This window comes from Bombina bombina, chromosome 6 (genome assembly GCF_027579735.1).
Source record: "Bombina bombina isolate aBomBom1 chromosome 6, aBomBom1.pri, whole genome shotgun sequence".
NCBI classification, from domain to species: domain Eukaryota; kingdom Metazoa; phylum Chordata; class Amphibia; order Anura; family Bombinatoridae; genus Bombina; species Bombina bombina.
In genome coordinates this window covers 153,000,529-153,012,910 of record NC_069504.1, presented here as the reverse complement: position 1 = coordinate 153,012,910, position 12,382 = coordinate 153,000,529, and the positions used below count along the sequence as shown (strand labels likewise).

Here is a 12,382-nt window from a genome sequence, read left to right as displayed (position 1 = left end):
ACTGATAGCCAAACCAGTACTGAAACAGTTATCTGCTATATGTGGATGGGTGTCTTTCGGTAAGTATGTTTTCATTACTTAAGACACTCTCCGCTATGGTTTGGCACTTTATGTATTAATGTAAAGTTTTAAATATATGTATTGTACTTATATTTGCCATGAGTCAGGTTTATGTATATTTCCTTTTGCAAACTATCAGTTTCAAAATTGGGAAACATATTTAGGAAGTTATTTTTTCTTACCTGGGGTATAGTCTTTTCTTCAAATTGTTTTTTTTCATAAAATTTTGCGGGCAAAATGCTGATATTTATTGCGCCATTATTTTTGCCGCAAAGGTACTTTCGGTGACGCAAATTCATAATTTCTGGCATCTTAGTTGACGCCAGGTTTCCTTGCACAAGGTTGCGTCTGCCATGACGCGAGTTGTCATTTCCAGGTGTTGGAATTTTTTTGTTTTGCGTCATACTTGGCGCAAAATAATTTAATTATTTAAACCCCACTTCCTATATGCCACTTGCCTTTTTTTTATGCTCAGAGGGCTATTCTGTTTGCATTTTTTTTCTCATTCCTGAAACTGCCATATAAGGAAATTGATAATTTTGCTTTTATATTTTGTTTTTTTCTCTTACATTTTGCAAGATGTCTCAATCTGATCCCGTCTCAGAAACAACTGTTGGAACCCTGCTTCCTGATAACAGTTCTACCAAAGCTAAGTGTATCTGTTGTAAGTTAGCGGAGATTATAACTCGAGCTGTAGTATGTAACAGTTGTCATGATAAGCTTTTACATGCAGAGAATGTATCCATCCATACTAGTACAATGCCTGTTATTCCTTCAACATCTAATGTACATGATATCCTTGTGAATATAAAAGATTTTATTGCTGATGCGATTCAGAAGGCTTTGTCTGCTATTCCGCCTTCTAATAAACGTAAAAGGTCTTTTAAAACTTCTCATAAAGTTGATGAATTTTCAAATGACCGACAACATACTGAATTATTCTCCTCTGATGAGCATCTATCTGATTCAGAAGATCCTACCTCGGATATTGACACTGACAAATCTACTTATCTCTTTAAGATGGAGTATATACGTTCCTTGTTAAGAGGTGTTGATTACTTTGGATATTGAGGAATCTAGTCCTCTTGATACTAAAACTAGTGTTTAAATTATGTTTATAAACCTCCTGTGGTTACTCCAGAGGTTTTTCCAGTTCCTGATGCTATTTCTGATATGATTTCAAAAGATTGGGATAGGCCTGGTACTACTTTTATTCCTTCTTCTAGGTTTAAAAAGTTGTATCTTTTGCCAGCAGCTAGATTGGAGTTTTGGGAAAAAATCCCCAAAGTTGATGGGGCTATTTCTACTCTTGCCAAACGTACTACTATTCCTATGGAATATAGTACTTCTTTTAAGGATCCTTTAGATAGGAAACTTGAATCTTATTTAAGAAAAGCTTATTTATTTTCTGGCTATATTCTTAGGCCTGCTATATCTATGGCTAATGTTGCAGCTGCATCAACTTTTTAGTTGGAAAGCTTAGCGCAACAGGAAACAGATCCTGATTTGTCTAGCATTGTTAGCTTGCTTCAACATGCTAATAATTTTATCTGTGATGCTATTTTTGATATCATCAAAATTGATGTTAAATCTGTCTTTAGCTATTTTAGCTAGAAGAGCTTTGTGGCTCAAATATTGGAATGCTGACATGGTATCTAAGTCTAGATCAGGGATAGGCAAGGTGTCCGTACCCGGACACTGGTGTCAGTGACTAGCCCTTGCAGTGTCCGCCACAACCTTAGTATATGTTTTGATTGAATAATAGGAATAAGAAAAAATATGTAGTGTGAATAAAGTTAGTGGTTTGTCAAGACACTGCTAGCGATATTTGGTGATAAGTTATGAAATAACTAAAGCCTGAGTGAAATACTGGATGTGTCTCTGCATCTGTATAATAACACCCAGCACTATATATTGACACAGTAGTGACACTGGCACATGGGTATAGCCAGAGGAGGGCTGGTTATAGGATCAGTGGTATCTGCATTAGTATAATAACACCAAGCACTATAAAATAATGTTTTTAATTTCAAATGTACCTTGGTGTCCTTCATTAAAGTCTGTACTTTGGAAAATGTCACCACAGCCTTTGTCTGTGCCTATCCCTGGTCAAGATTACTTTCTCTTTCTTTCCAAGGTAACAATTAATTTATTTGGTTCTCATTTGGAATCAATTATTTCAACTGTCACTGGAGGAAAGGGAGTTTTTTTTTTTCCCTCAGGATAAAAGATCTAAGGGTAAATATAAAGATTCTATTCATTTTTGTTCTTTTCGACAGAATAAGGAACAGAAAACCAATCCTTCCCCTAAAGAATCTGGTTCCAATTGGAAACCTTCTTCAAGTTGGAATAAATCCAAGACTTTTAAGAAACCAAAGCCAGCCCCCAAGTCTGTATGAATGTGTGGCCCTCATTCCAGCTCAGCTGGTGGGGGGCAGATTAAAATGTTTCCAAAACATTTGGGCAGATTCTGTTTTGTAAGAGTGCCAACTTTCAAAATAGTGACGATAAGGACTATTCTGCCTTTTGTTTAGCAAGGTCATTATATGTCCATGATAGACTTACAGGATGAATAGCTTCATATTCTGATTCACCCAGACCATTATCGGTTTCTGAAATTCTCTTTTCTAGACAAGCATTAACAATTTGTCGCTCTTCCATTTGGCCTAGCGACAGTTCCAATAATTTTTTCGAAGGTTCTCAGTGCCCTACTCTCTGTAATCAGAGAACAGGGTATTGTGGTGTTTCCTTATTTGGACGATATTTTGGTACTAGCTCACTCTTTTTACATTCTGACGAATCAACTAGTGTTGTTTCTTCAAAGACATGGTTGGAGGATCAATTTACCGAAAAGTTCCTTGATTCCTCAGACAAGAGTCACCTTTTTAGGTTTTTAGATAGATTCAGTGTTCATGACTCTGTCTCTAACAGAAAAGAGACAAATTAAATTGGTTTCAGCTTGTCAAAACCTTCTGTCTCAATCATTCCCTTCAGTGGCTATGTGCATGGAAGTTTTAGATCTCATGACTGCAGCATCGGGCGCGATCTCCTTTGCTCGTTTTCATATGAGACCTCTTCAACTTTGTATGCTGAATCAATGGTGCAGGGATTATACAAGGCTATCACAATTAATATCTTTAAATCCCAATGTTCGACTTTCTCTGACTTGGTGGTTAGATCACCATCGTATAGTTCAAGGGGCTTCTTTTGTTCGTCCAACCTGGACTGTAATCACAACAGATACAAGTCTTTCAGGTTGGGGAGCTGTCTGGGGATCTCTGACAGCACAAGGGGTTTGGAAATCTCAAAAGGCGAGGTTACCAATCAATATTTTAGAACTCCGTGCTATTTTCAGGGCTTTTCAGGTTTGGCCTCTGTTGAAGAGAGAACCATTAATTTGTTTTCAGACAGACAATATCACAACTTTGGCATATGTCAATCAACAGGGTGGGACTCACAGTCCCCTATCTATGAAAGAAGTATCTCAGATTCTTTCTTGGGCGGAATCCAGCTCTTGTCTAATTTCTGCGGTACATATCCCAGGATTAGACAATTGGGAAGCAGATTATCTCAGCCATCAGACTTTACATCCGGGGGAGTGGTCTCTCCATCCAGATGTGTTTTTTCAGATTGTTCAGATGTGAGGTCTTCCAGAAATAGATCTGAAACTTCCCAGGAACTTGTCCAGGAAATCCTCAGGCGGAGTCGGTGGATGTGTTAGAAGCAGGTTGGTAAAACCAAGGAACTGCTATCTTCTTGCCTCTAGTTCTTCTTCCAAGAGTGATCTCCAAGATCATCATTGAACAATCATTTGTGTTTCTGGTTGCACCTGCATGGCCTCACAGGTTCTGGTATGTCCAGTAGCCAACCTTGGCCACTTCCTTTTACGATTTGACCTTCTGTCTCAAGGACCGTTTTTCCATCTGGATCTCACATCGTTAAATTTGAAGGTATGGAAATTGAACGCTTAGTCATAGAGGTTTCTCTGACTCAGTGATTGATACTATGTTACAGGCTCGTAAATCTGTTTTTAGGAAGATTTATTATCGAGTTTGGTAGACTTTTATATTTCATGGTGTTCTTCTCATAAATTCTCTTGGCATTCTTTTAGAATTCCTACAATTTTACAGTTTGTACAGGATGGTTTGGATAAAGGTTTGTCTGCAAGTTCCTTGAAGGAAAACATCTCTGCTCTTTCTGTTTTATTTCACAGAAAGATTGCTACTCTTCCTGATAATCGCTGTTTTGTACAGGCTTTGGTCCGTATCAAGCCTGTCATTAAATCAATCTCTCCTCCTTGGAGTCTTAATTTGATTTTGAAGGCTTTACAGGCTCCTCCTTTTGAGCCTATGCATTCTTTGGATATTAAACTACTTTCTTGGAAAGTGTTGTTCCTTTTGGCTGTCTTTTCTGCTAGAAGAGTTTCCGAATTATCTGCTTTTTCTTGTGAGTCTCCTTTTCTGATTTTCTATCAGGATAAAGTAGTTTTGTGGACTTCATTAACATTTTTACCTAAAGTTGTGAATTAACATTAATAGGGAAATTGTTGTTCCCTCTTTGTGTCCTAATCCTAAGAATTCTTTGGAGAGATCATTACATTCCCTGGATGTTGTAAGAGTTTTGAAATATTATGTTGAAGCTACTAAAGATTTCAGGAAGACTTCTAGTCTATTTGTTGTCTTTTCTGGTTCTAGGAAAGGCCAGAAAGCTTCTACCATTTCCTTGGCATCTTGGTTAAAGCTTTTGATTCATCAGGCTTATTTGGAGTCGGGTCAGGCTCCGCCTCAGAGAATCACAGCTGATTCTACTAGATCAGTCTCCTCTTCGTGGGCTTTTAACAATGAAGCTTCACTTGATCAGATTTGCAAAGCAGCAACTTGGTCTTCTTTGCATACATTTACTAATTCTGCCATTTTTTCTGTATTTGCCTCTTCGGAAGCAGTTTTTGGTAGAAAAGTTCTTCAGGCAGCTGTTTCAGTTTGATTCCTCTGCCTATGTTTTAAGGGGGTTTTTTTCTTTTCAATTATGAGAAACTTATTTTTTTGGATGTGGATTTAATTTTTTCAGCGGAAAATGGCTTTTTATTTTTATCCCTCCCTCTCTAGTGACTCTTCTATGGAGTACCACATCTTGGGTATTACTATCCCATACGTCACTAGCTCATGGACTCTTGCCAATTACATGAAAGAAAACATAATTTATATAAGAACTTACCTGATAAATTAATTTCTTTCATATTGGCAAGAGTCCATGAGACCCACCCAAAAAGGGTGTTGTGTTTTTTTTTTTTTTTGTTTTTTTTTACTTAGCTATTCATTAAACTGAATTGTGGGTGTGGTGAGGGGTGTATTTATAGGCATTTTGAGGTTTGGGAAACTTTGCCCCTCCTGGTAGGATTGTATATCCCATACGTCACTAGCTCATGGACTCTTGCCAATATGAAGGAAATTAATTTATCAGGTAAAATCTTACATAAATTATGGGGGTTTTTTTTCTTTCCTCAGATATGGAGAGTCCACAACGTCATCAATTACTAGTGGGAATATTACTCCTGGCCAGCAGGAGGAGGCAAAGAGCACCACAGCAAAGCTGTTAAGTGTCACTCCCCTTCCCATAATCCCCAGTCATTCTGTTTGCCTCTGTCAATGGAGGAGGTGAAGTTTTGGTGTCTGAAGAAAGTTTGATTTCCTTTCGCCACAAGCAAGTTTTTTTTTGTTTGTTTTTTTGGGTATAGCTGTCGTCCACGTCAATCTCTGCAGTAGAGTAGTGGTGGCTTTAAAGCAGTTAGGAACTTTGTAAGGTGGTCCTTGCTTTCTTTTCCTAAGATATTTGCTGCCCATGGTATAGAAAGCCAGAGTAGGTTTACTCCTTTCTTTTTCTACAGGTCCTCTGTGAGGAGTATGTGTCCTCTCACACCTTGTGAGCTGTCTTCCTGCCGGACAGATAGATGTGCAGGTAAGTGCTTTAGTCTTCTGGGTTTGGGAGACTTGCACTGAAGGGGTTAAATCAAGAAACTCTGCACTTTTCCTTTGGGACTAGAGGATTATTTTAAGCCAGTGGGCAGGCACATTTTACGCATGTGGGTCAGAGACTTAGAGGTCAATCTCCTTTTATGGGAAGGAAGGAGTTAACCCTCTATTGGTGGTTCAGGTGTTGTTGTTTTTTATTTTTTAGTTGTGAATTCTGGCTAAGGAAATAAGAAGTGTATGGGCATTGGTACTTTTTTTTTTTTTATTTGTCACTACGTTTGCATAGATCGTTAAGGAACGGCTCTTTTTTCTAAAGTGTCAGTTTTAGACGGCTTTGAAGTGCGTGCTTTACTCTGATGGCGCAGCTTCCTTTTAGCCGGTCATGTGACCTTCCGCTCTCTGTATGATCGGAGTGGTAGCGACTGTTAGATGCAAGTAGAGAGACTGGCAAGTGATCTGCACGAATCGTATAGCTGCTGTGTTCTTTTTTTTTTTAAAAAAAAATTTAAATTTTTTTTATCATCAGAGGGGCAGGTAGGCACCTCAGCCAAATGCTATGGGGTAGTGGATCCATAGTTGGTTTTTATGGGGAGCTGTAATTTAAGTCAAATTGCTGCTTAGACCACCCCTAGCTTTAATTCCAGGGTGCTAAGTCCTGAAAGCAGTGATGGCGTGGAATGTCTAATTAGTCAAGAGACTATACCGCTCTGTGTTGATATTTAAAGTTACAGTACCTCGAATATATTTTTCTTTTCTTTTTTTGCCAACAATTTCTTTTAAGTCATGGAACAGGAGTCTGTTCCTTTGGACAAATGTCTGCTGTGTTTAGAGAACCAAATTGTGTGCCCATGCAATTTTCTACTTCTTGTCTAGATTTTTCTGAGCCAAATGTCTCTCAGGATGATGCTGTTCAGGCAATGCCACAGCTTTCTCCTGTAACATCCCAAGCCTCTATGGCATCACATACAGTGCCCTGCAGTTCCTCTCTGTCTCTTGGAGGAGTTTATTCGCCTACGGAATTTGCTACCTGTGTATCTTCTGCGGTATCTGCGGCATTATCTGCTTTTCCTATGCTAAAGGGAAAACGCAAGAGGAAAATGTAGATATTCAGATAGCAAGGGTACTGTTCCACCTACTGCTACACAGGTTGCCCTCTCTCATAAGTCTGATGAGGAGGATACTTTGGTAGCCTCTGAGGGTGAGATCTCAGATTCGGACAGTATAATTCCTTTGTTTAATTCTGAAGAAGTTAACTTCAGGTTTAGCTTGAGCACCTTTGTGTACTGGTAATGGAGGTATTGGCTATTCTGGATGACTCCGATAGTCCTGTCGCTGTCAACCCTAAGAAATCTAGTAAACTTAATAATTAATATGATGTTCCTTCCTCTCTGAGGGGGGTTTCCTTTTCCAGACTGTGTGAAGATTTCAGAGGAATGTGAGAAGCCAGGGATATCTTTTTCCCTGTCTCCCGTCTTTCAAAAGATGTTTCCTGTCGTTGACTCTTATTAAAGATTCATGGGGCCTAAAGTAGCAGGGGCCATTTCTCTGGCTAAGAAAACTACGATCCCTATAGAGGATAGCTGCTCTTTTGAGGATCCCATGGTCTAAAAGCTGGAGGCTTATTTGAAGAAGATGTATGTTATCAAGGCCTTCTAGGGCTGCAGTTTGTATTGTCACTGTGTCAAGTGCGGCATCTTATTGGTGCGACGCCTTGTCTGAATCAATTTTGGTAGAGACTACTTTGGAGGCGATCCAAGACAGGATTAAGGCTTTCAAACTAGCCAATTCCTTTATTTCTGATGCTACCATGTAAGTTATTAGACTGGGAGCCAAGATATCTGGCTGCAGGGTGTTGTGGCTAAATTCTAAGTCCAAGCTTCTGGCACTTCCTTGCAAGGGTAAGACCTTGTTTGTGCCTGGTCTGGCAGAAATAATTTCTGATATTACGGGTGGAAAAGGGTCTTTTCTACCACACATCAAGAAGAACAAATTTAAGAAAGTCAAAGTAATTTTTTTGATCCTTTCGTAACTTCAAAGGAAAGTTTTTCTCCCTCTTCCAAGCAGGAACTGTTCGTCTTCTTGGAAACCCAATCAGTCTTGGAATAAGGGGAAGCATTCAAAGAAACCCTCAGCTGAGTTTAAGTCAGCATGAAGGGGTTGTCCCAGGTCTGGGATTGGATGAAGTGGGGGGGGGGGCAGATTTTCTGTTTTATCAGGTGTATAAGGGGTTTCCCAGATCCTTGGACTGTGGACTTAGTATCCCAGGGTTACTAAATAGAATCAGACTTTCTCTCCCAGGGGTGATTTCATCTCTCAAGATTGTCTGCAGACCAGATGAACATAGAGGCTTTTTTTGAACTGCGTTCAGGATCTTTCCTCCCTGGGAGTGATAGTTCCAGTAAGGGAACAGGGCCTAGGATTCTATCCTAATCTGTTTGTGGTTCTCAAAGAAGAAGGGAACTTTTCGACCCGTTCTAGACCTAAAGTGTCTCTACAAATTTCTCAGAGTACCATTCTTCAAAATGGAAACCATTCGTTCCATTCTTCCTTTGGTCCTAGAGGGTCAGTTCATGACGACCATAGACCTGAGTGATGCGTATCTTCATGTTCCCATCCACAGGGATCAGCACAAGTTCCTGAGATTCACCTTTCTAGACGAACCCTTTCAGTTTGTGGCTCTTCAGTTTGGCCTTGCCACAGCTCCCAGAATTTTCTCAAAGGTTCTGAGGATTCTCTTGGCAGTGATCAGGTCTCAGGTAATTTCATCTTTTCAACAAGCAAACTCTCATACAGGGATCTTGTTGTATTTTTTTCTACGGTCCCACAGATGGAAAGTTAATCTGGAAAAGAGTTCCCTTGTTCCAGCTACAAGGGTAGTTTTCTTAGGGACCATAATAGATCCCCTATATCTGAGGATATTTCTGACAGAGGTCAGAAAATCCAAAATTCTTTCCTCTTGCCCCTGCAGTCTACTGTTCAGCCATCAGTGGTTCAATGTATGGAGGTAATTGATCTGATGGTCGCTTCCATGGACATCATTCCCTTGCTCGATTCCACTTGAGAGCTCTGCAGTTATGCATGCTCAGACAATGGAACGGAGACCATTCAGATCTGTCTCAGAATAGATCTAGATCAGTCGACAAGAGACTCTCTCTCTTCCATGGTGGTTTTTTCAGGAACATCTGTCTCAGGGCACATGCTTCCGGAGATCTTCCTGGGTGATCGTGACCACGGACGCCAGCCTGCTAGGCTGGGGAGCAGTTTGGGATTTATTAAAGGGGCAGGGACTATGGACTTGGGAGGAGTCTGCTCTACCCATAAACATCTTGTAGTTGAGATCGATTTACAATGCTCTGATGGCTTGGCCTCAGTTGTCCTTAGCCCGGTTTATCAGGTTCCAGTCTGACAACATCACCTCAATGGCTTTCATCATCCACCATGGAGGAACTCGGAATTCCTTAGCCATGAAGGAGGTAGCTCAGATTATTCAGTAGGCGGAAGTTCACAATTGTTGTCTATCTGCCATCCATATTCCTGGAGGGGACAACTGGGAAGCGGATTTCCTGTGCAGACAGACTTTTTTCATCCAGGGGAGTGCGCTCTCTCTCAAGGTCAAGAGATCCGCAGGCCGCCCTGATAGATGCTCTGGCGGTTCCTTGGGATTTCAGTCTAGCATACCTGTTCCTTGTTTGCTCTCCTTCCACGAGTCATTGCTAGTATCAAACTGGAGAGAGCATCTGTAATTTCGAAAGCTCCTGCATGGCCTCGCAGGATCTGGTATGCAGACCTGGTGAAGAAGTCTCTTCTTCCACCTTGGAGGTTGTCTCTGAGGAAGGACCTTCTAACTCGGGGTCCATTCCTTTATCCAAATCTCGTTTCTCTGAAGCTGTCTGCTTAGAGATTGAGCACTTAGTTATGTTTAAGCGTGGTTTTTCGGAGTCGGTCATTGAGACCATGATTCAGGCTCGCAAGCCTGTTACTCGAAAGATTTACCACTAGGTATGACGTAAATACCTTTTTTATTTGTGTGAATCCAAAGGCTACTCTTATAGTAGGGTCAGGATTCCTAGGATTTTGTCCATTCTCCAGACCTTCTTGTCTGTCAGTTCTCTGGAAGGTCAGATTCTGCATTATCTGTTTTGTTATGCAAACGTCTGGCGGACTACTTGCAAGAAAAATAAAAAAAATATATAAAAAAAACACATCATCATGAGTAAAGATTTTACCACTACTGTTGGAAGAAACACAAATATGTTTTAAACTGCTGGTGTGTATATCTGACAGTATTAATGATAGACTATTAAGTAAACATTTCCCATTTGTATATTACATTCTCCTGAATATACTGTACTTAACTTAACAAATACCATAAAATGTTCAGGTTACCTTTATGTTGACATTTCACATTCCAAACATGCTTTTGTTATTTACCTGTGTATATAATATCTCTTGCAGGTGATTGGTCTCTTAGATGTATTTACACCGGACTCCACATTTGAAAAGTTCAATGATTTGTAAGTTGTGTTTTTTTTTTTTAAATATATATATATATTATTGCTTTAAAGTAAATGTAAATTTAATTAGTGCCCGTTTTTAAGAAAAAATACTATTAAAAACAGGGGCACTTTCATTTATTAAACTTTACATTGCAGCATTTTTTTAAATACTTACCTTTTTTTTTTTCTTTTGAAATTCCAGACCAGCGATTCTCCGCCCGCAGCTCCTCTGTACTTAGCACAGCAATGATGAAACCGGCTTCCTCCAATCATTGCAAGGGCCCCATAGGTGTCCAGCTCGTGAGGCCACGCAACGATTGGAGAAAGCCGGTTTCGTCATCGCTATGCTAAGTACAGCATGAGAAGCTGGTCGAAGGATCGCCGGTCTGGGTTTCCTAAAGAAAAAGGTAAGTTTTTAAAAAAACACTTCAATGTAAATTTTAATGAATGAAAGTGCCTCAGTTTTTAATAGTAGTATTTTTTAAAAAACGGCCACTCATTCATTAAAATTTACGTTTACTTTCAGACTAAATGTGTGAGTTACTCTATCACACATATTACATTTGTGTTCTGTTCTAAAACCATGACAGAGGAATATGATGGCATAATTATAAAATATTTTTTTGTGTGCGGTCACTTGTCTCTTGCTTTCTTTTCTCAGAAACAAGAGAGATGGCATCTAATAGAGAACATTAACAATACGCAAATTGGTGTCTATTTAAAAAGTTCTGTTCCACAATACTAAAATGAGTTACTCCTTCCATAAATCATATACCTATTTTATTTTTAAAATTGTTATTACGCTCCAGGAGTGCCCACCCACATGTATTTTTAAACACCCTTATCTTTTTGGTAGTTTCCTCTCCTCCATTTTTTTTTTTTTTTTTTTTATAAAGGTTTCCAATTTAAATCCATTATCTAATTTGCTTTGGTTCTTTTGCTATATTTTGTTAAAAAGAATAACTAGGTAGGCTCAGGAGCAGCAAAGCACTTCTGGGAGCTTGCTGTTAATTTATTGGCTGCACTTATATGCCTCGTTGTTGGCTTACTTGATGTGTTCAGCTATCTCCAAGTAGTGTATTGCTGCTCCCTCAACAAAGAATACCAAGAGAACAAGGAAAAATTGGTAATAGAAATAAATTGAAAATTTGTTTAAAATGATATCCCCTATCTGAATTATGAAAGAAAGAGGTTGTTTCATGCCTCTTTAATAAAAAGGGTAATATATCAAATAAACAAAAGATGCTGAGATTGTAAATATATACGGTTGGTTTAGGTTTCATTTGCAACAGAATTGCACTGCTGAGAAAAAGTTGATAAAACCTGGTCAGTGTAACCAGAAATAATAAAGTTGCAGAGAGTGATCCTTGTTAATGAGAACGTAAAGTACAAATTAAGCGTTCATGATTCAGATAGAGCATACTGGTTTAACCAACATTCCAATTTACTTCTATTATCAATTTGTTTCATTCTCTTGGTGTCCTTTTGTTCAAGAGAATAAGTAGGTAGTCATAGAAGCAGCAATGCACTACTGGGACCTAGCTGGCGATTGGTTGCTACACATATGCCTCTTATTATTGGCTTGTCAGATTGCTCAACTAACTCCCAGTAGTGCATTGCTGCTCTTGAGTCTACCAAGGCTTTACTCTTCAACAAAGGCTACCAAGAGAACTGAGCATATATGATAAAAGGAAGATATTGGAAAGTTGTTTAAAATTGCACACTCTCTCTCTCCTTGTTCATAGGCCTGTGGAACATGTACACTTAGGGTACCTGGAGCCTTGGCAATGTACTAGTCACTAGCCCTTTCATTAGTCTTGCCCTGATGTATTCAGTGTATCACATAAATCCATGTTT

At 39.3% G+C, this 12,382-nt stretch overlaps 1 protein-coding gene across 1 annotated transcript in view; it reads left to right on the top strand.

The window, feature by feature from the left end:
* MAPK12 (mitogen-activated protein kinase 12) overlaps positions 1 to 12,382 on the top strand; it is a 170,198-nt gene that overhangs the window by 36,995 nt on the left and 120,821 nt on the right. Inside the window, exon 3 of the mRNA XM_053716642.1 lies at positions 10,485 to 10,543. Within this exon, the coding sequence (XP_053572617.1) occupies positions 10,485 to 10,543 (59 nt within the window). The remainder of the gene's footprint in view (positions 1 to 10,484; positions 10,544 to 12,382) is intronic.